General features: G+C 39.9%; 1 protein-coding gene across 9 annotated transcripts in view; it reads left to right on the top strand.

The window, feature by feature from the left end:
* The window catches only part of ctnnd2b (catenin (cadherin-associated protein), delta 2b), a 198,488-nt gene that overhangs the window by 168,583 nt on the left and 6,375 nt on the right, over positions 1 to 23,530 (top strand). For 5 of the 9 annotated variants that reach the window (XM_039602843.1, XM_039602845.1, XM_039602842.1 and 2 more), the window contains 7 exons: positions 3,466 to 3,583; positions 6,841 to 7,023; positions 11,108 to 11,281; positions 12,543 to 12,693; positions 16,673 to 16,934; positions 20,033 to 20,126; positions 20,255 to 20,381. In XM_039602843.1, the coding sequence (XP_039458777.1) occupies positions 3,466 to 3,583; positions 6,841 to 7,023; positions 11,108 to 11,281; positions 12,543 to 12,693; positions 16,673 to 16,934; positions 20,033 to 20,126; positions 20,255 to 20,381 (1,109 nt within the window). The remainder of the gene's footprint in view (positions 1 to 3,465; positions 3,584 to 6,840; positions 7,024 to 11,107; positions 11,282 to 12,542; positions 12,694 to 16,672; positions 16,935 to 20,032; positions 20,127 to 20,254; positions 20,382 to 23,530) is intronic. The other 4 variants (XM_039602850.1, XM_039602849.1, XM_039602846.1 and 1 more) reach the window with 1 other exon arrangement.

Below are 23,530 nucleotides of genomic sequence, written 5' to 3'. Positions count from 1 at the left end.
CAAAGCTAAATACATATATCGAATGAGATTTTGTTTTTTATCCGCCGTAAACCTGCATTTGATTAGAGAATTAAAGATTAAAGAAAGACAAAGAAATAGGCTCTTTAAAGAGCGACATTTTCATCGATGGACATTTTCCCTCAGCTGTAGCGGCACGCTGTGGGTTAATCAATTGTTCTCGGTTTTAAAACCTGCTTTATAGACATGTAATCTTTGTCCTGCATTGTGATTCTCTCCTTATTTAGATTCTTCACACCGAAAGATCATAATGAGAGATAATCTGTAGTTCTGGTTTGCAAGGGAACGCTTCAGAGGGATTAATTATCTGTAATTGAGTGTGGTTAATTAAACTGAATCGATTAACAGGTAGTAGCCAAAATGTGGGAAATGTCTGCAAGAAAGAAGTATATAAAGAGGTTTACAAATATTCTTAAGTGTTCTTTGCTTTGGTGTTTATCGGCGTGTGCCCTATGTGGCTCACAGCGCTTTTAGTCAGTGTGTCTATGTGTTTGGGCTCAAGACAAAAAAAAAAGGGAAAGATTCAGACTAGCACACAGATTGTCAACAACCTGAAATATTTAAGCAATTATTTGACAGTATAATGAAAATATAATGCGCTCATAACTTAATAAAACTGAGAGACACTCAGCTGAGGTCAGAATTAAACAGCCAGCTGCATTACTTAAACATGTCACTTCAACGCTACATGTTTGGAGGTTTTTTTGCATTACATTTAAGGTCAGGCCTCTCTCTCAAACTCTCACTAATACATTCAGAACTGCACGACCTCAACAGACTTGAGTATTAAAACAACCATGACTGGCTATTAAAAAAAAATCCAGACTGATTCCATGTAGCTTTGAAAACTGGTAGCTTTTATAAACACAGCCTTGTGTATTAGGAGTGAATAATGGAGCAGTAACACTAGTTCTTGCCTTGCATGGTATCTCCTCTTGTTAAAGCTGCACTGTCCAAATCAAACATTTCATAAGACTAATAATGTGTTAGCAAACAGTTCCCCATTCAAACACTTAACAGGAGCCCTGAATTTATTCTGCTAAAACACATTTTTATCTCCTCTGGTAAATATCTTTTGGTTAGCTAGCTGCTAACAGTTTTTAGCAGGTGGATTAGCATGCAGTGACGAGTAGCTTGGGATCAGACATCTAACCATTTGCCAGTACAGGACCTCATTCAGTTTATACACCGTTTGGAAACTCTAACAGTTAGAGCTTTTGCTGTTCTACCATTTGCTTGTGATTTTTATCAGTTGAGTTTTGTTTTTGTCGTTGTAAGTCCAGTGACACTCCATTAAGGTCTTTTTTTTTCTTCCCGTAAACCCTCAATAAAATATTTTCTCTTACTGAATGCACCTTTGTTTTTACTGGTTAGGCTTTTTGAGGCTGGTTATGGTACAGAAATACTTCAGCCACACCTCCAACAGTACAAGTGTTTCTCTGTAGATGTTTCCATTTGTTCATGTTTTTGTAGAGGACTGTTTGTCAGTCTAAGTCCGTTGTTCCCACTTCTTTAACCTCTTTTTTTTTTTTTTGTCCCTCTGAAATCCCGAGTGGCTCTTTACTAAATGCACCTCTGTGCTTCTTAGCAAGTCTCTAACATTGGATATGTGCTGTTTACTGCTGGGCTGGAGAGGGTAGAGTAGCATAGAGTTGTTTTGTGAGCAGCCTGCAGGGTCTGAAAATGAGCTTTACAAAAGCCATGAGGCTGAGCCAAACAGCAAAATTGTGCCCTAAAACCCAAAATGGTCTTCAGAGCCTGTGGTCAGATAACAATCCTATGCTTCCTCACTATGAGTGACCCCTGTCTCATTACACATGGTCATTTAATTCCATTGTAGTTAAATATATAATTCATGGAAGTGCTGCAGCTTTAAGATTGAGGTATTTTTGAGGGTGGATATATGCAGTTATGTGTTCTTGCTGGATAATATCTAATTTCCACACTATATTTGCTTGTTTTCTTCTGCAAATGTGATTTTAAATATCAAGGGTTTTATGTTCTACTTTTTTCTCTCTTATTCATTTTACTGTTGAGAGGAGCTGATAAATGTTAGGCTGCTAATCCTCCCACTGCAGGCGAAACACCTTTTCCATTACATCGATTTCCAGCAACGTTTATTTTTAGGGGGTGTATGTCTATATCGGCCAAAATTCTTAATGTACACATGTGTTTACACACAGTATGTTAGAGTTATATTTACGTCCCAAAGGTAGGGCAGGAGATATTGTGACTGACTTTCCAACAATCACAACTTACTGTGTTCAGCTGTGGTGCTACTCTGCTACATGTGCTGCAGAAAACAACAGAGTTGTAACTTGTAAGGTAAAAATCCAACAATAACATGAGAGAAAACCCCAACAATCAGACAACCCCCTATGAACAAGCACTTGATGACAGTGGGAACAAAAAACTGCCTTTTAACAGGAATAAATCCAGGCAGAACCAGGCTCAGGGAGGGAGACGGGGCAAAAGAGTCAATGTGAAAAAGAGCCAGAGCTTGATGATAACTAATGAATAAATGCACAGTGATGTTTAAACATACTGAGATTGACAAGAGGTCAGTGCAAAAGAAATGCTCAGTGCATCGTTGGAGAGCCCCCAGCATCAGTTTTAATTTCTCTGAACTGACTTGACAGCTACTTTTAAGCTAAATGTTATTTTTGTGGACAGGAAAAAGTCAGGACACAACAAGATACGCAGAGCACTTGAATTTCTAAGGAAAGGGTGGTCTATGATTGTGTGTTAAACAGTCTAAAACTTAGAGATGAGTTTAAATTGCAATACTGGTAATAGTTGGTTATATTTATGCCTGATTATAATCGTCTTAATTCCATATTTTAGGAGGCCCATTGGCTGATTAGTTTTTTTTGTCTACTTTGAAAGCATTTATTTTAAAACGGTAGTAAAAAAAAAGCATATGTGAAGCCATTAATAGTGCACTATATTTGAGTTTTGTATCTGCACATTAACCACACATTGTAATAACCTTCACTATCATAAATAGCCAATTCAGAGGCAATGGAGTATTCAGACGTTAACAGAGTTTACATAACTTAATTAAATGCATAATTGCCATTCATATTTCTGCATTTGGTGTTTATTTGTGTGACAAAATGAATTAGAGGTGTCGTATTGCAGCTGAACAGCACCACGCCTTTTTAAATTAATTTGTTATTCTCTGAGAAAAATCAAATGCAGAGCTTTGTCTTGGTGCCATTTCTCACTGACACTGAGGGCACAAGCATTTCCTAGCTATCTCTAATAGCCTGACATTTAAAGGACATTACACCCAGCCTCTCTCCTCTCTGTCACACAGACAAGCATTTCCATACGTTTCAACAAGCACATGTGCTCACACTCAGAAAACCTGTGGGGAAACAAAACCTAATGGGCAATTCGGTGTGTGGAATCATCTAAAAGCCGTTCTGTTCCTGTGTTTTACAGGAACGTGAGCTCTGCAGGTGAGGAAGCCCGTAGGAGGATGAGGGAGTGCGAGGGTCTGACTGACGCTCTGCTCTATGTCATCCAGACCGCTCTGGGGAGCAGCGAGATTGACAGCAAGGTAATGCACATACACACAAATGCACACAAATATCTGCAAGGCATACAAACTCACATAGCCTCTAGCTCATTCACACACACACACACACACACACCTGCACACAGTGAAAGAGAATGATGTGGAAGGGCCATGCAAATGTGTTTGTTTGTGTCCTCTTGTTTTGTACACATATCATCAAGAACTCAAATGCACGTGGTGCTTTTGCTTTCCAAACATGTGTACTATTTATGATTTGCATAAATCTGCATGTGGAAAATGCAAATGTGTTTAATCTTTTCCCTCACGGACTGTATGCGATCACTGTATAATCACTCTCAATCACATTCAAAGCTTGCAGGCCACAAATACACTGCAAAAAATGATGCACAGGTTAAAGTTTTTTGTTGCTACGTTCACAGCACACAAGCTGTTTCCAAAAAGCTGACACAAGAATTAATGATTTGCAAACCAGTTAAACCCTGTATTCATTCATTTGTTTAAATACTCCAAAAAACATCTACCAGTACAAAGATCTGACCTCAGTTGTTGTTAAAATTGGTGCCTACCCAAATCCAGGATAATACTGATAAAACATAACTCACTGTCCAAAGAAGTTTGAACTATTTTTAAACATTTAACTCAATATAGTTGTGAAAAAACATTTTTTAAATGTAATGCCGACAACAGGATTCAGGAAACTGAGAGCCAGGACTGGAAAAGCTGAAGTTTAAAAGTTTTTAAAAAATGTTTGTGTTTTTTTTTTCAGTGTCAAGTGTAGTGAGAGGAAGACTGTTATGTCAGTCTGCAGTAATTCATATCTGTCAGTGTGGCTCTGTTCTGTTTTTGGACAGCAACAGCAAAATGCAACACAGAACACAGCGAGCATCAATGACAACAGATATTAAGTCACATACAGCATGAAATAAGGAGCAGGGGTAGAGGTGGGTTGCACAGCGGCTTGCAGATGTTCCGTAACTGTGATCAGTTGAAGATGCTTAAATAATGCACCCTACATGAATTTTGCCGATTGGATGTATAGAAAGCTAAGTAATGAGGTAATGTCATTTGGCGTCTAGATGAGATGATCTGCCAGGATCATGGCTGAGGTCAGTTGAGCTATGACTGTGCTCAATGTGTGGACTAATTATATGTATTGGCAAGAGATGAATCACTTCATTGGATATAGAAGGAACAAAAAGAAGATGGGAAGACGTTCAGCAATAAGTGTGAATGTGTTGGGAAATGATTTGACAATTGAAAACAATACTGCACTCTCTATGCGCTGTTGTTGAGTTAATGTGAAGGCCATGTGAAAGTTGTAGTGACTGACTCTGAACTGAAAGTTGGCGACTATGTGCCTCAGCATCCACTAGGTTACTTCCACTTTAATATAATACCATTAACAATAGGCTGTGGAATATTTAGTAGGTAGGAAATTTCACGACTGGACGTGTTGCACTAGTGGCATCCTATCAAATTCACATTCAAATTTTATTTGTCACACACGCAACCATTAGAGTTGGATGTCTCGAGACTGGTCTTGGTCTTTTACGTGGTCTTGCTCTTGTCTTGGTCTCGACGGACTTTGGTCTTGGATCCCTCGGTCTTGTGGGACAGTAGAAACGGGTGAGGAGGGCTGTGCGAGTGCATCGCAAAAACACATAAATATGCCTGACACCCGTAAACGAAGCAGAATCTGGCTGCAGTTTAAAGACTTTTTTGTCTTGGTCTCGGTCTTGGTCTCGTCTCGACTTTGTCTTGGTCTTGACTCAGTCTGTCTTGGTCTTGTCTTGGTCTCGATACCCTCTGGTCTTGGTATTGTCTTGGTCTTGGTTTAGGCAGTCTTGACTACAAGTCTAGCAACCATATGCAGTACGACATGTGGTGAAATGCTTATTGCTGTGCAATGCCTGACCATTAAATGACAGTAAGAATTCTCAGTAAGATTTACAGATTTACAGATTACCACAAAATTTACAGATTTTAACTTAGAAATTTACAGTAAAATGTGCAAATAACAATTTATGAAAGAAATTATAAGAAGTGTGCAAATAAACAGAGTCCGTGCGGTGATGTGTGTTAGAGAGTCCAGTCCTACACCTGGTTCAGGACTTGAATAGCCTGGGGGAAGAAGCTCCTCCCCATTCTCTGTGTTTTGGCCTTAAGGGAGTGGAAGCGCTTCCTAGACCTCAACAGTGAGAAGAATCCATTGTTGGGATGGGAGAGGTCCATCATGATCTTCCTGGCTTTGGTCTTGCATTGCTTGGTGTAGATGGACAGCAGGTCAGGAAGCTCTGATCAAATGATATGTTCGGCCGAGCGAACTGCTCTTTGCAGATCTCGTCTGTCCTGCTTGGTGCTGTTCCCAAGCCAGGTGCAGATGTTTCCCGTCAGGACGCTCTCGATGGTGCAGGAGTAAAAGTTCTTAAGCACCTTCAGTGGCTGATGGAAGTCCCTGAGTCTTCTGAGGAAGAAGAGACGCTGGCGGGCTTTCTTAACCAGGGTGTTAATGTGACAGGACCACATTCCAGCGTACCACACTGGAATTCACTGAGCTCCTGAGAGCGACCCAGTCTTTCACAAATGTTTGTAGAAGAAGTCTTCATGCATCAGTGCTGCTTTTATACATTTGTGGCCATGAAAGTAATTGGAATGCCTGAATTCACCAGAATTTAATGGATAGGTGAATATTTTTGACAATTTAGTGTAATTTGGGGATTTCACCATCAGCAATAGAGAGCGATCTCAAGCCTTTTTGATTTAAAAATAAACTTTAATTTTGTTTCTTTGTTTTCTAGTCATTTTTAGAGTGTACCATGTATTACTCAATCCAGATGGTCAGTGACACAGAAACATCTCTAGCGAGAGTTTTTTATGTGAGCACATTTGCATCCATGTGTATATGTTTCTGTGCCACAGATACATGTGTGTTTGATGGTGTTTTAGTGTTTTTAGCTGTGTGGGTGTTTGTGTGTGAGTTTGTGCGTCAAGTGGAGGCCCTTCACAAGTAGATGTGAAGTTTTTAATCCGCAGAAATCCTTCACAAGATCAAAGACTGTGACTGCTGACTGCATAGACACTCACAACAATAGGATTAGTGTGTGTGTGTGTCTCTCTCCATTATGTGCGCTGCATGTGTGTCTATCTGAGTTTATTTGTTGTGTATACAGTCCGGTCCAGAGTTTGGCTGGGGATGTTTTAGTGGTGGCCATCTTTCTGTCCTTCACCTCTGTGTCTTTCTCTTTTGCTCTCTCTCTTTCATTACCTCCCTCCATCAGACTGTAGAGAACTGTGTGTGCATCCTGAGGAACTTGTCGTACCGTCTGGCTGCGGAGACCTCTCACAGCCAGCAGGGGGGGTCGGAAGAGTTGGACGGCTTGTTATGTGATACTGGAGGGAAGGACGCAGAGAGTTCGGGATGTTGGGGCAAGAAGAAGAAGAAAAAGAAGGGACATGACCAGGTGAGAACAGAAGAATGGCGAAACTGGTCAGCATTCATTGTCATATAACAGTCTGGTAGATTATGACTGTGGTGACAAATACATGGTGGCTGTTTTCTCTGAACAGTATTCTGATATACCTGAATGACCTGAAAAACCTGGGGATAATGCTAACATACACAGGTATCACACTGAGCAGCAACCAGGAGAGCTAAAAACCATTTAGCTCTCATGACCATTTAAGGCTGGCTCCAAAAGCTGGTTTATAACAAAAAGCCATTTTCCCAAGGTGCATCGTAACCTCATTATTAAACCCTCAAGCTTTGAAGTATGTAGTGCACCCATGTGAGAATATTTCTCTGTCCTGCCTCTTGCATGCTTCAATCAGCCATCCGCACCCTTAGCTCTTCCAAACTGCAAGAAGATGACTGATGCAAATGATGCAAATTTTGTCTAGAGAAACTGGAGATTTACATGTGCTTCTAAAAACTTCCATGTGTGTTTAAGAAGGAAGTAGCTGCAGTAATCAAAGGTGACAGTTACCTGTTGACTTCTGCTAAAAAGTTTCTGCTGCTGCTCATCTGATCTGTGAAATCAACATGGTGAAGTCTGCACAGTGGCTAGTATGATTAATACACAAGTATTTTACACCTATTAAAACCCTTTTTTGAGGGATCCCTTTGACTGCTTCTTTGCAAAACTAGATAAATAGGCAGAAAGTTTTTGCATTCCACCATTTCTGTCTAAATGTGGTCCCTTCGACCTCCAACAAACAGCCAGATTTACTAACGCATTCCACTAGCGCAAACTGGGTTTTGTAAAAAAAAAATAAAAGTACTGTTGGCATTTACAACGAGAGCACGGGGAGAAGAGTGCACAGTTTATTTCTGTGAGTTTCTTTCTTGGGGGGGAGAATATTTACATGACTTATTTATGTTTGGAAACTGTAATTTATATATATATGTAATATTAGCACATTCATCTATAGTTGAGATATATATATATATATATATCTCAACTATGGTTGAATATGCTAATGTGCTTTTTTTAATTGAAAAAGTAGCATAAGTCTTTTCACAAACCAAGCACTGGAGTCACTTGAACCGATGGCCCCGTTCAAACATCCAGATTCAAATGGTGAAGCGCATTAGTTCACATGTAAGCAGGTTTCTCATTACAAAGTACCTGATTTATTATCTCAGTTAAGTGGAAGTGTTGGAACGTAACTGTAAAATCCAAGTCAGGCATGCAAATTACTGCCTCATTGCAGAGGAGAGGACTTTGAGTCCCCGTCACGTGAACTCTAGGAAGCATCAACAAACGGAGCATGGCAGCCACCATGCAGAGGTGACAGATGGCTAGATTGTTACATTAGCTTAAGTTGCTGTTATCTTTAGTGTCAGAAGTTATGATTTTCTATGTTGTGCTTCTGTAGTGTTAATTTCACCAATAAAAAGCTACGATGATTCCAAATTCATTCGCCTGCTGCGTAGAGTGCAGTTTGATTTGACGATGCTAATGCTAGGTTAGTAGGAGCAACAGTTTGGGGGCAACATTTGGATTTTCTAAATAGAGAGTCTGTTTAAATGATCAATTCAGAACACACAGAAAAAGAGAAAATGTGACAAAAAGGACTTTAAAGTTGAACTGGTGAAACAAAAACAACAAATTATTTGTGAATGGTTTAAATCTAATCATTGATGATGGGACTATAACACAATCAGATTTGTATCTGTGAGCTTTGTGTTGTCCTGGTGTTTTTTAATTAGCACTTTGATTATTGGTTTATCTTACAGTCTTGGTTTCCTCCTGCTACTTTATCGCTTTCTCTGCCTGTTGTTCTTCCCCCATTCATTCCACACAGATATCACATATAGAATTTTAATGGCCTCATAAAAGCCTTCCTTTATGAGGATTTCTTTCATGGTTTGTTTAATGCTTGGACTGTACCAGTGGGTATTCTGTGACAGGGGTCCATGCCACACTAATTAAACCTAAGTAACAATGTGTCGGCACAGATAGGAGAGCGGTTAGCAAAACAGTATCCTGGGCCTATCGCAGAAGAGACTAAATTTTAAGAGTTACATTTCCTGGTGCAATAAAGTTCATAAATATTGTATTATTCACCACCAACATACATTTATAACAGCTTCTCTCAGTTAAAATATTGCTATTGATATTCTAAGACAAACAGGTATCAGTGTCAAGTAGGGAATCATGCTAACTAGCAGCATCAGGACGTTATGTCTTTACTACCCGTTTCCAGATTTAAAGATGCTGGTTTGTCTCTGAGTTTCCAGGCTCTGTCCATCTGTTTCAATCTGAGTTTCATCCTCTGTTTAGTTAAAATGTGAGAGCTCTTCTAGTTGGCAGAAACCAAACGGCTGCCTTGGAGAAGGCTCTAACCTCTTGTCATGCTAATAAGCAATCAGCATCACATTCTGGTTGAGTGGAAGATGTCTTTTACCACTTCTAGTGAAGCTGCAGGGATTGAAATCCTGGCACTTCCGGTGGGTGAATTGCTCATTAGCCCTGCGTGCTCCTATTTTTTCTCTCTCTCATTTCTAGGAAAGGCAGAAAGAGAGAGAGGAGATTTTTATAAATGGTAGCAATGAGCCATGGCCTTTAACTTCAATTTGTTGAGCTAACCGTATGCAAACTCGCATGCAAACCAGGCAGAACCAGGGAGATGAAGGATTTTAAATGTAACCCCGAGATCAGATCGTAAAGAGACAAATCATAACCTCTCCAAACAATAATATATCAGCCCTCTCTCTCTCCCCTCAATGTGTGTTTCTCCACTCCAGTGCAGCTGTGGATGATTACCATGAAGGAGCGATTGGGGAGCTTGTTGGAGAGGGAAAAAACTCTATCAACTATGGGGTAATTAGAGAAGAGGAGAGGAGAAGAGACAGGAATAAGGAGATGCTAGAAATGACAAAAGGAAGCGATGGAAGACGGGGAAAGAGAAATGGCCAAATTGTCAGTGCTGTGTTAGCATTATAACACAGACTATAACAAATGCAAGGAGAATGGGAGAATTGTATTCTTTGTTATGAAAAACAAAAATATTAAGCAATTACCAGCATAACTGTAACTATATTCTATGATTCGTGTAGCTTCTGTTGTTTGTCTGGCTCTGAACTCTAGCTAGCTTTAGCTTAAGCCGCTTAAATTTGTTAGCTTCTTTAAAATATCCATGTTTAGCTAGGTGATGTTGATTCAAATGTCTGATTAGGTTTGCTGCAATGAACCTTGTTGTAGTGGTCGCTCAGTTTACTTTGGCTAACATTGTGTCTTCACTTGTACTGAAGAGCTTCCGTGCTAACCATAAGTTAGCATGTGAGTGACAATGGGATGTGTATTTCTTGCGCATGCCTGAGATGGACTGAAACAGCTGGTATCCAGGCATTCATGAGCCCAAGCTACAGCTGCATTTATAACATGGGATACTCGATTACTTATGGGCAGGACAGCGGTGTGGTGTTTATTCCTTGTTTAGTTTCAGCGTTTCAGTCAGTGGAACGTGAAAAACTCTGGCATTTTCTATAGTATTTATATCAGTGCCTCAGTATCTAACGTCAGTCAATCAGTGATCTGCAATTGTGCATTATTTAGTAGTTTTAAAATGAAATGCCCAGTAATTTAATAACATGCCACATGTAAACTGTATATGTGATTCTATAATCCCAAATCGATTTCATAAAAGTCGGTCCCAATCTGCATTTAAAATGTAGTGCTTCAAAAACTAATGGTGCTGCGTATGAAAATATGGAAGCAGCTACTCATTCGTTAATTATGTTGCAGCGTTACTGTGAGCTCTCCTGCATCTCAAAGATTTTTCACATTTATTATTGATATACAGTATCTGTGTGTTTTTAAAAAAAACATCGTCCAAGCAGGAGTAGATGTGAGATTTCAGTCACCGATGAGAGGGGGAAAAAAATTGCCAGTGGTCATAAGTTGCTCGTGACAGTGAATCTCGTCCTTCTCCTCTCCCATTATTGCCTGAGGGGACCGTGCTGGCACTCCACCGCTGTCAAACCTCACCTCACACAGAATTCTGAATGCTTTTCTTTTCTGAATTATGTGTCATCTTCCGCAGTGGGACGGCGTCGGCCCATTTCCAGACTTGGCGGAGCCCCCGAAAGGCATCCAGATGTTATGGCACCCCACCATCGTTAAGCCCTACCTCACACTGCTGTCTGAGTGCTCCAACCCAGACACCCTGGAGGGAGCAGCTGGGGCTCTGCAGAATCTAGCTGCTGGCAGCTGGAAGGTAAGAATGCAGTGCAGTGGCTGAATCATTCAGATACTAAATGGCATCTGCAAGATGCTCTCCAAATTCCAGTAGGTGCCAAAAACATTCTGAAATTAATAATATAAAAAGCTTAAACACTTCAGATATTCTTTTGATTTTGTGATGAAGGATGATGTCATCATTTAACTAGCCCTTTAAAATTTCTCTTACCTGAGAGCAACAAGTAGTTTCAGTACATAGTGTCTGAAATCAGCAGTTGGTAAAAATAAATGCATTTTTTAATAAAGAAAATTGCCTTTTAAAGCACTAATTCAAAGATAAAAGCATTTGTAATGTATAATTTGCTGTTAATTACACAGTTGATGGTGCAGCACCTGTTGCCTCACTAATCCTGGGTTTGAATATGCTGTCCCCATGCTTGTGCGCCTTCTATCCGAGTAATCAGTACTGAGGACCTTGTCCAGGATTTAAGAAAATTTTCTATATGTGCCAATCTGACCGATATTTTGGTCCTATAACTGTGCAATGAAAGCTTTCCAGAGGATGACTCCTAATGATCTGGTGATCCTCCTCTGGTGTTTCTTCTAAAAACCTTGTGTTGTATAACATGCCTTGATGGCAAGGAGTTAGATCCGTCATCTCCTTCACAGACACATCCCCAGTTTACGCTTGCGTCTGTGTCTTGATCATGTGCTTTCACATTTTGTTACTGCCCACATCACGTTTGCTAGCGTGTCAAAGGGCACAGTTATACCATCAGCTGCTTAGAGAGGACGACGAAAGAAAACAGGATGTAGCCTCTTGACATCAACAGAACGAAGTCGTTTACACCTTGCGAAAGGGAACACTGTGACTTCCACTTTTGACGTATTTACCTGTTTTCTCTTTGTGCGGTAAGAATGAGGGCAAAGCAGCAACCTCAACGACATAGAAGCCTCAAAAAAATGCAGTTCCTGCAATGGACATCTAAGAGTTTCAAAAGCAAGTCATTGAAAGGTGCAGCCTTAATTCATGGGTAATTTTATATAACTTATCAGGTTGTTTATCAGTTTGTTTCTTAGCACTAATTAGCTGTATGTGTGTCTGTGCAGAACATGTGTACAGTTTATGGATACAGCAAGCAACCAAGCTTGTTAGCATTAGCAGATAGCTTGGCACTTTTATGCAAATATGGCAATTTGTGGTTCCGAAAAATTAAAATGGATTTGGCCGAAATGATAACAGTAATACAAATAAATGTCTTCTGACATCTCTGTCCACCTCTCCCTGTCCTGCCCAGTGGTCCGTCTATATCCGAGCTGCGGTACGCAAAGAGAAAGGACTCCCTATCCTGGTGGAGTTACTGAGGATAGACAATGATAGGGTGGTTTGTGCTGTGGCTACAGCCCTGAGAAACATGGCTCTGGACATCAGGAACAAGGAGCTAATTGGTGAGTAGCCACACTCGCCCCCACCTGTCCATACAAAGAAATCTACACAGTCTGAAAAAGATGAGGGGGTAAACAAGCCTTTGAGAGCAAAAACACACTCTGACAGTGGAGAAGAATAACATCTTTATGGTCTTTTTCTGGATATTAGGGAGTAATTAAAAATAAATTTCTCTGAAGACTAGTTATCTTCACGCACTGAGAGAATTACTCCCCTGCTTCAGTGCATCCTTATGATATTGGTTTCTGCAGACATGTTTAAATGTCATGTTTAGCATCTATAAAAAGTTGGTAAAATATTACGTAGTGCATCACCAGTCTTTAAATTTGTTTCTACTTTGTAAGCAGAAGGTAGTGTTTCTTGGACTGATCGTTTACTGCTACGTTTTCCCTTTGAGACTGAGTGATGTCTGTAATAACTCTGCTTTTCTACTGGTCCCCATAGCAACCACCACATGTTTCCTTCCACTTATTCTGTCTGATGCTGAGCGTCTGATGGTCGATGTGATGTTTCTCTGTGTGAATGCAAGCGTCCGTGTGCAGGCTGTAATGTTAGCTTTTCTGCCGTGCTGCCACGGGGCATGCAGGTATATTCTGATAGGACGCATTGCTTACCCCTCAGCCGTGATGTGTGATGTGCTTCTAATGCAGTTTATCATGTAAACACGTGTAGCTGAGGCCTCAGAGCTGTCAGCAGCAGATATTAATAGCATCTGCAGTGAGAGGTTTGCTTTGAGCCAACTAATGCAGACGTTCACTTCCCAGTGTGTTTATATCTTTATAATTATAGCCGTATCAATCATGATCATTTAAAAAAAATCACTTTAGAAACACAGAATGTTAAAACCGTTCCAGTGCCAGTACAGTCACACAGTTCATGACAGCTTATCACTTTACTGCAGCATCAGCTTATCCACACACTTTACAGCTGAGCGCGGTGAGTACAATAACTAGCACTAACAATATTCACTCTTCTGCGTCTGCAGGTGCTCCTCTCACCCGCAATGAGAGAATCACTTCCCACAATAAACGAGCTAAGTTAGTGAGTCACTGACACAGGCGTAGATACAGTGTTGAATCACTGGGGACCAGTGAACTGTTGGGGGCTTAATTTGTTTTCTGTGCCCTATGTATTGACTCACAGGTGTTCTTTTCTTTGTCTAGTTTTACTTTAAAGTTTGTAGCTGGCCTTGTTGAATTGCTGCGGTTTAATGATCTGTTTTTAGATGTTCAGCGATATTTCTACTCTAGTATTTTCTTCTTTCTTCTTCTCTTTTCACTGTGTGGATTATTGAGGATTGCCACTCCAAAACGAATTAAAGGAATTAATTAAAATAAATAAAGTATAAAATAAATACACAGGGAATGTCTTTAGTTCTAGTCTTTTTCTACCTGGTCAAATTGGAGAACAGAAAAGCATCTGTAGTCTGTGTTCTGAGGAGTTTCTGTCCAGCTGTGATATTTAGTTGCGATACCTGCAGTACCTCCAGGTGCAGCCTTATTTCCCAAGGTGTCGCCACAGCTGATGGAGGCATAAAATAAAAAAACAGTTAAATATAATTAAAATGATTCTGTGACAATAGGAAACTCCTTTTTACAGTCTAGCCTTTTTCATATTTTCTCTGTTGATCTCAGTGTTTTTTCTTAACAATAATTTGAGCAGTGAAAATGACTGATGAATCTTTCCAGTACTGCAATTTCCTGGCAGTAGCTAAATCAGTATGTTTATGTGGTTCTTACCCACCCTTAACTTCATTAATTGCTTACACCAGTTTATTTGTCGATTGCTTCGATTATCTGGAGATAATTGATTTATTGATCTGTAAAATAGGAAAAGTTAGACAAAGCTGACCTGAGCCATTGTATTGCTTTCACTTAATTATCACTTAAAACTAAATGTGTATTTTAAAATAGTAGTAGTGCTTTGTGCTCACAGTTATCCATGTCTTCCAACCTATCATGCTTCAGACCATTTCTCTGCAGCAGTCAGAAGTAGCTAGTATCACTGCAGTCACCTAGAGCAGCACTGCATCATCACTTGTTTTGCTGTATTGAAGAAATTGATCTGGATGTGGATAAAAATGTAAAGAGTTCTTCCTTTGCTCATGCTCCACAAATTTGTCCAGTTAGGTTTTGCTTATTCTTGCTGGTCACGTAGCCGTCCCTCAACGCTCCTGCCACGACGTAGAAATAAAGTTTTATTGTAAATTAGTAACAGTTTCTTCTTATATATTATGTACAGCAGCAGTCAAACGCATGTAGTCTGCATGCAAACTGTCAGTGAGTCATGACGTGCAACTACACCCCCACCACCACCGCCGCCGCCAGGGTGATGACCCAATCAGAATGGAGGCCAGAGAGCAGAGCGGACAAGATTTCCTGACAGCAGTGCTCAGGTGTCATGGGAAATGTAGTCAGTCTGTGTGAGATCACGTGGTCATGTTTCCATCAGTGTCTGACAGCAGGCCTGCCAGGCTGTAGTAGTGAGCTCCAGCTTTCAGAAGCTTCTTTCTTTAAAAAAGAAACGAGGGAAGAAAAATATCTTGATATTTGTGACTTTTTTATTTTCCTGTGCTTTTTTAACTGACTTACAGCTGTTTCAACAGTACATTCTGTACTATAGTAGAAATTACAATGAAAGTAATGTGAAATTACACTAAATTTAAAAGTCTACTGTGTAATGTTAGCTTATAATGCATATGATTAAAGTTCAACACATTTACTGGGTAAATTTAGTAGAATATAATAAAACTGTCTTTGCTGCAAGTTTTGGGATTCTGAAGGTTCCTACATAATGTTTGATAAATAACGGTGTTCAGCTTAATAATAAATTGTATAAGGGTTTAAATCATGTTTTAATCAGTTTATTTAAAAGTAATTACTACTCCTTGCCCCTATGTTAGAAGTACAGAATAAATATTAATAATACATTTATTTTTTAAATGCAGATGTCTTCTACTGTTTCACTTTTCCACATCAAACTTGTGTAATGTGCACGCTGGACCACGGTCTGGTTTTCTTTACCAAACCTAATATTAACTGCTTTATTAAAACCAGTCTTTAGAATGGACTTTACATTCGTTACACCATTGTGTCTTCATGTGAATGCACTCAAAGTAGGTATTTTGCCTAGGAGTAGGCATCGTCTTGCTGATTTTTTTATATGCAGCAGGTACAGGTGATTTCAGAAACAGTGAAATAAGAAAATTGTTAGACTTGTACAGTCGAGACAAAAACTTTGAGCATTCTAACTTGATAGCAAAAACAAAAGCAGTTCTGATGCAGCAAAGCAAAGAAACCAGTTTCAGCATTAGTGAAACTGCAGAGCATCAGGATTGTTGATCTTGTTGTGGAGGAATTGGTTAAGCTGAAGGAGCTGTGCAACTTCAACAAATTGAATTGAATCCTCTTAATAAGTTATAGGCTTTCTGTCCCTCCTGTATGAAAGTCTTTACTTTGTAAAGTCAGCACAACAATACTGTAAGTTTGTTGCATTGTTAGAAGCTGGACAGAGCTGGCCCCATACCTGCTTCTGACTAAGTGCAGGATTTAAACCCAGCTTTAGCAGGAAGAAGGCTTCAGTATGGCTGGCAGTAACTGGCTAACTATTTGGTTACAAACTTGCATATAAAAAGTAAAGTTTTGACCAATTCAAGACTTGGCATAAGTCGTTTCTAAAGGTAATTATCCAACCCATCCATAACACCTATTGTTGGGAATCTGGAGCTCATCCCAGCTAATAATGGGCTAACAGAGAAAGACAGTTTAGAATCATCAGTTAACCTAAAATGCAGGTTTTTGGACTGTGGGAGGAAGTCAGAGTACCTGGAGAAAATCCACACAAGCACACAAAGAACACACAACCTCCATACAGAAGCTCCACAAAATGTTTGCGTTTCGCTCCCATTCCTACATTTTTTGTATCTTCTTCATATATTATTCACCTCACCCGTACTCTCCCTGTCACTCTCACCCACCACAGGTAAATATGCCATGAGGGACCTGGTGCACCGTTTGCCTGGAGGCAGCAACAACAACAACAGCAGCGGTGGGGGAGGAGGCGGAGGAGGTGGCACCAACAGCAACAGCGGGTTGGTGGGGAAGACCATGTCGGATGACACCATCACGGCTATCTGCTGTGCGCTGCATGAGGTCATCACCAAGAACATGGAGAACACCAAAGCCCTGAGGGACGCTGGCGGCATCGAGAAGCTCATTGGCATCGCCCGCAGCAAGGGAGACAAGTAAGCCGAATGGGGAGACGATGCCATGTTGATGAGGGGGTAAACAAAAAGGATGTGGAGGTGACGATAAAAACAGTAGAAATGATCTAACTAGTCAAGGTTGTGAGGAAGCAGCAACACTTTGTATCGTCTTATAGTTTTTTACACGCTGATCACATTTTAAATCACAAGACGCAAACAGGTGGACTGATCAAAAGGATAAGAAAGGAGTAGGAATATAGATGTGTATTGGTGTGAAGGGGCTCAGAGCTGAGACAGGAGAGAAGGTTAACAGAGGCTGTGTGATTGTTTTTCTTGGTGCTGTGAGTCACCAGTCAAACAACAGAAAATAAGATCCAGCTAAAGTTTGGCCAGTCTGTAGCCTGTGCGCTCCCTGCATAGTCTGTTTACCCACACACCTACATTGTTTTTATTGGACAGTCTATAAAGAGAGAGAACACAGAGGCGAAGAGCAAGGAGTATAATTTTAACTTGTTTAACTTGCTACAACATATTTACAGTCCACATCTTGCAGTGCTTGCAGCTTGTGCTGTAGTAACTACTTGGCTCTATGTGAGGCTTTTGTTTGTTATATTACATTACTGTGCACTAAAGCAATACAAATTATTTAATTTAAAGGTATTCATTCTATTTAAAGGATTTAAAGGTAGCATCTGTGAAACTGAAGATCCAGCAGTGGAAGTTTCCCATAGCTACAAATCCTCGGATTTGCCAGACTTGTCAAGATTGCGTTTAGCTGCTGCCTTTTTGAGGTTTCTCATGAAATGTTGTGTACAATGCTCAAAAGCTGTTTGCTATGTTGGAAATTATAGAAACAGGAAAAACCAGGGGAAAAACCATTTAGCAGTGGTTGCTGGAAGCTGCTGGCTGTCGCCGAGTCGTAGCTGAGTCATTCAGGATTGCTTCATCCAGACTACAACGACCTGGATGACTGAGAACCTTCATCCAGCCCTAACTATAATCTTTATCAAATAGTAAACTGTTAAGCCTTATCTTAAAAGTAGAGAGGGTGTCTGTCTCCGTAATGCAAACTGGGAGCTGGTTCTACAGAAAAGAGGGGCCAGAAAGCTGAAGGTTCTACCTCTGGTTCTACTTCCTAAAAGTAGAATTGAAGGCTTTTTAAGGAACTGTTGTTAAATATCTTAAGCTGGGTATCATCTGCATAGAAACAAATGTATGCTATGCCTGCTAATAATAATTGCCTAATGGAATGTAAATAGAAATGGTCCCAGCACAGAACCCTGTGGAACTCACCAGATGATCAGTTAGCTGTTTTACAACGACTCTTTCAAGAATTGTTGAAAGGAAGGTTGGAGATATGCATGCCCATTGATAAAGATAGATCATATTTATGATTGAAACATTAATAAATGGTAGGACTTACTTGAGCAGTCTAGTAGGAATCGGGTCTGATAGTCACGTTGATGGTTTGGTGGAGGTTATTATTGTAGTTAACTAAGAAAGATTAATTGGAGAGAAAGAATTTAAATAAATATCAGTAGTTTTACAAGTTGCGCTACATAATGATGCATCTGTGGGATGGGTGTGAACAATCGGCTTCTTTAATAACCAAATGGTATTTTAATGTCACTGAAATGTGTGGCATTTGCTTTGTGTATACCATTGCCTTCACACAGATTTGTTTGCATTTTAGCTAATGTTACATTTTTTAGCATTAGCAACCTTCATTCCTTGCCACTGGCCTGTGCAGACTGTGTTTCACAATAGTATACAGCTCTTCATTTTCTCTTTCAAAATACTAAAGAAGTCTGCTGGTCGGCGTTTCGGTACATCTTTCGCCATCTCACCATGCTGTGATTGCAGCCATTCCCCAACTCTGTGAATGGTACTCATGGCCATTGATCAGTGGTTGTTCATCAATGGTCATGAGAATTTTCATATTAATGATCAAGAAACAGACCTCCCAGCCCATTGTTCATCCAGTGGTTTTTAGTTTCAGTCATTATGCAAATGTACTGTTTATAAGATTGGGGAAACCTGCAGTCAGCTGAGACTGAAGAAGTCACCTGGATGAGTGACGAAACGTTTCTCCCACTGAAAACGTTACGTCCAGATGAACAGAATCAACCTTTTGGGACTTATTTTTATCAGTTGTTGCCAGCTAACAGAGGAAGCAGTGCTTAAACATCTAGTCAAATAGTCAGGCACATCCCTAATGCAATGAGATATATGATTTAAAAGCAGTCCCTAGGAAACCAGAAGTTCAAAGAGTGGGAGTTCTCCTAGTTAAAATTCCCAGATGACAGCTACTGACATCTGTTAAGTTGGTTTTAGCAGCAGCTCAGCTGTGTTATGATTATATTTTGGCACTGAGGAATGACTAAAGTGCAGACAAAGATTACAGATAAAAGCGAGTGAATATAGATACAGATAATATGATGTAGCATAACTTCAGCTTTATTTTTAGCTCACTTTTGTTCTACCTGCATATCGTATACATTTCTATTTATTGTCACGTAGAAAAAATGTCACGCCTGCTGTGTACTTTTTCTGTTTTGTCTATTTCTATATCCTAGCATGGCATTCAATGCTCCATGATAGATAACAGGCTAAAACTAATTAGTATTGTGTTTATTATTAGACTCACATTTAGATAAAATTACAGGTGCCAGTTCAGTTGTGTTGTTCCTCAAAGAACATTTTTCCAGCGTTCCCTATTTGCGTCGCTGAAATTACACAGCCCGCAATCTGAGATTCCAAAACAACAACATTATCAAAATGTCTCGAAGAAATAAAGTTTCATTTCCTACGCACTGATAATGCCATATGAGCCAATTAAACCCACAGTCATTAGTCACTTGGGGGAAACAGAATGAAATATTGGCTAATAAATCAATCAGAAAAACAATTATGCAATTTGTCCTACGAACATTTAAGTGGCACATCAGAGAAGATGAAGAAGACGTTTTCCTCGAAGGCTGCATGAGATGCTGATTTACATCCGCGTTTAGTCTCTCCATTTTGTGTCTTTTTCATTTTCATTCTGAACTGTGGTGTTTTTATAAAACAGCGTCTACCCAAACAGAGCAGAGGACGGTCGAGCTTTACGTTGTGTTTTTTTGTTTTCCTCTCTGCTGAATTCCCAGACATAGTCCCAAAGTGGTGAAAGCTGCATCTCAAGTCTTGAACAGCATGTGGCAATACAGAGACCTGCGCAGCCTCTATAAAAAGGTAAAGCCTCTGTACTCTGGGTATATAAATCCAGAATCTGTGCAATTACATGTAAAACCACTGCAAGGTAACTAAACACTGCCTCAAATCTTCTCCTCCTCATTTGCTTTCACTTTGGCCTCCCGCAGGACGGCTATTCCCAGTACCATTTTGTTGGCTCCTCCTCCACGATAGAGAGAGACAGACAGCGACCTTATTCTTCCTCTCGTACGCCCTCCATCTCTCCTGTGCGGACCTCGCCCAACAATCGATCAGGTGAGCCTACACATCCCCCTCTCACATCTTCCCATTCATCACTCTTTCCACCAGTACAGTCCAGTCAAACAAGCAGCTCTCCGATATATCTCAACTGTGCTTCAACCTTCACACTACAGTGACCACTGGTAAATTACTCCGCTGTCAAGGAAAATCCTTGCACTAAAAAAGTTTCCTGCCCTTGTGTTAAGTTAAGGTTTGACTAATAATAATGAGCATCTCCAAGGCCTCCGTGTTTCTGGGCTGATGGAGACACTTTGACAGTGATCACGTTGTGTAAGACACACAACCCTTGAAGAGCATTCATCGATACAGTTCATCCTGTGACAATGTAAAATGGGAGTGCCTCGTATTTATTTATTTATCTAACTGTTTATTGAGAAATTATAATGCTCTTAATAACATGCATTTGCATCTCCTCACTGTGCATGTGCTACCTTAGCTTTCACATTAATGCGACAGCAATTAAGTGGGTGGTGGAATTGCGGTTGAAAACATGTGAGCGGTAAATACGGATGGAAGCCCGTTTGCTGTTTGCATAGATTGTCTGGGGCAGCTGTCAAAGTGTCCTTTCACAAGATACTAAATTCATCTCATCCATCGGTGTGTGAGTTTGACAGAAGAAGTGCTTAAAGTGCACAGAACAAAGTGTGAATGTGTTTGAGAATGAATATATTAGTGATGTGTTTATAGTAGTGGAGTCAAAAACACTCATGGCTCTTTTTTTCCTTTTTTTTTTGGCCAGTGTTGCATAATTAGTGCTGGGAAGTTTGGTATAATATACATGCATCGCTCAGACACACACATCATACAAATAAAGTACAAAAATTTCACTTCCCACAACTGGAGCACAGTCTTCGTGGACTAGCTGTTACTATAAAAGGCAGCACACCAAAAACACTTGTTGGGAGCTCCTGTTTAATGGCTTTAATTAGTGCAGGTGAAACTGCGCAGTAAGCTCGTGGCTGCAGCTGCCTGCGTCAGACTATACCTGCCAAAGTGGCCAAATGCTTCATACACAGCTTTAAGGCTTATAGTGCAATTAGTAAAAAATACCCTATAGATTTTGCATGAAATTTGCTATGACTAAAGCAGTTTTTCATATCTAGCTGTAAACATGTTTATATCATCTATAATGTAGCAGTCTATGAGGATTAACTATCATTTGGAGCCAGCCTCAAAGAGCAATTAAAGGGACTGCAGGTCAGCAGGAATCATCACCATAGCCAATATTCACAGCTCTCAATGTCATGTCTGCAACCTCAATTCCTCCATTTCCAGTGATTATGATTTTAAAATAACACCAAATGCATTTATGTTGCGCTTTTAGCGTTAAATTGCTCATATAGCCTTTAAATGTCTGTACCAGTGCTTTAATGGCAATCAATTGAAACAGTGTCACAAGATTTGACAGAAAGCCAAATGTGTGAAGCTGTTTATGGAGGAGAAAGGCATCACAAAGTCAGCCATTAAGATCTCATTTAAATTGGTGTTCAGTTATAAAATCTGTTTAATCTCCTTTAACCAATTGTTTCAGTTATCATCCACTGTGTAGATGTGAGTTAGTCCTAGTGGACTGGACATGCTGGACATGTTCAAACTTAGTACTTCCCCTCCCACCACAGATGTACACATGGGTCATTTCCCCATTGTATTAATATTCTGGATGCCATTAACAGAGCTGGGTAGACAGTGGCTTAAAATCTTATTATGTCAAGAAATAAATAAAAGTTTCGAGATGCTGTGAGTTTTTGTTTTCAAAGGGAAATATATTTTGTATTGGCTGATTCAAAACCACCTTATTACTTTTTTATGTAAAACTGTGAAAGCAGTTCACAAGAAATGCGCATTTAGTATATTGCCCTCAAGTCTAATTTGGGCACAGCCTTTACTCACAGCCAGGGACAAAACATTTTAAATGAAAAATGAGATGATATTTTAGCATTTAATGAGCTTAAATGAACAATACAGGTTTCTTACAGGAGGGGAAATGAAGATAATAGGTACCCTTTAAGAAGTTTCTTATATAATGCCCAATTTAATGGCAATCAGTGTAAAAGGTGTCGCAAGATTTCCCAGAAAGCCAAAAGTGGGAACCTGCTGATGGAGGAGACGGTGATCACAAAGTCAGTGAGGTTTATGTGATGACCTTGACTGCCAAGTTTCATGGAAATCCACCCTGTAATATATAGAATATAGTCCTATTGTCATTCACAGAGCCAAGCAGCTACAGCTGCCAACTGTGAGCTAATGCATAATTCAAAAATAATTTCAAATGACTTTATGCAAGAGCATTTGAACATTTTTCACGTATTAGCCATCTACATTTAAAAACAATAGCCAGGGCTGGATTTATGAGCCTTTCAGCTAACAAACCGGCAAAATAGAAATAAGTATGATAAAGACTGCAATTCAAAAGCTCATTTCACATTTTTAAAATTTTGCAGGCAGTCACAGAGTGTCCACTAAGCCTTTCTTTAATTTCACTCTTCATTTTCAAATGCACATAAAGGAAATAGTTCCTTTGTATTTAAAACCGTAGGAATAAATGCATTTCAATAAAGGTCGATGATTGGGTGTTTAAGTGCTGATATTACGATGGATTTGTGGTGCCAATAGAGCAATAATGAGCATCTGGATCAATACTAAATGGATTATAACAGGCAAAGGAACAGGGGCAGTAACACAAACAGGCGTCATAACCAGCAGCTTCTATGTGAGAGGCTGCTGTCAGTGATTTGTAGATCAGAGCAAAACCATATGGCACTAAATCAATTGCCGACATGGCTTACCAGATCCAACTTATTGTCACCGTCACTGATCCCATCATCCCCTTCTCTTTGTTCGGACTGTGGGTGTTTATATTTCTTCTGATACTTTCAGGATGCCTGTTGGGTACAAAAAGGTTTTCAGGTCACCAACAACAAGAGAACTTAATAAGCCAGTGGGAGTCTGAAATGGTGAGAATATATAGGAGTGGCCTGCAGTCAGGCAGCAAGAGGAGAAGAAGAAGAAGAAAAGAGGGGATAGACTAAAGCCGACACAGGGAGGAGGGATGACTCAGTATTTACCTCTTTGAATCACAGCCTGGTCAAAAAGCTAAAGATTTGTGGAGAATGGTCCAAACACACGGAGCCACAGTCAAAGCT

The sequence above is a fragment of the Oreochromis aureus genome, linkage group 18 (assembly GCF_013358895.1).
Source record: "Oreochromis aureus strain Israel breed Guangdong linkage group 18, ZZ_aureus, whole genome shotgun sequence".
In the NCBI taxonomy this organism is placed as follows: domain Eukaryota; kingdom Metazoa; phylum Chordata; class Actinopteri; order Cichliformes; family Cichlidae; genus Oreochromis; species Oreochromis aureus.
This window is presented reverse-complemented; position numbering and strand designations above follow the sequence as displayed.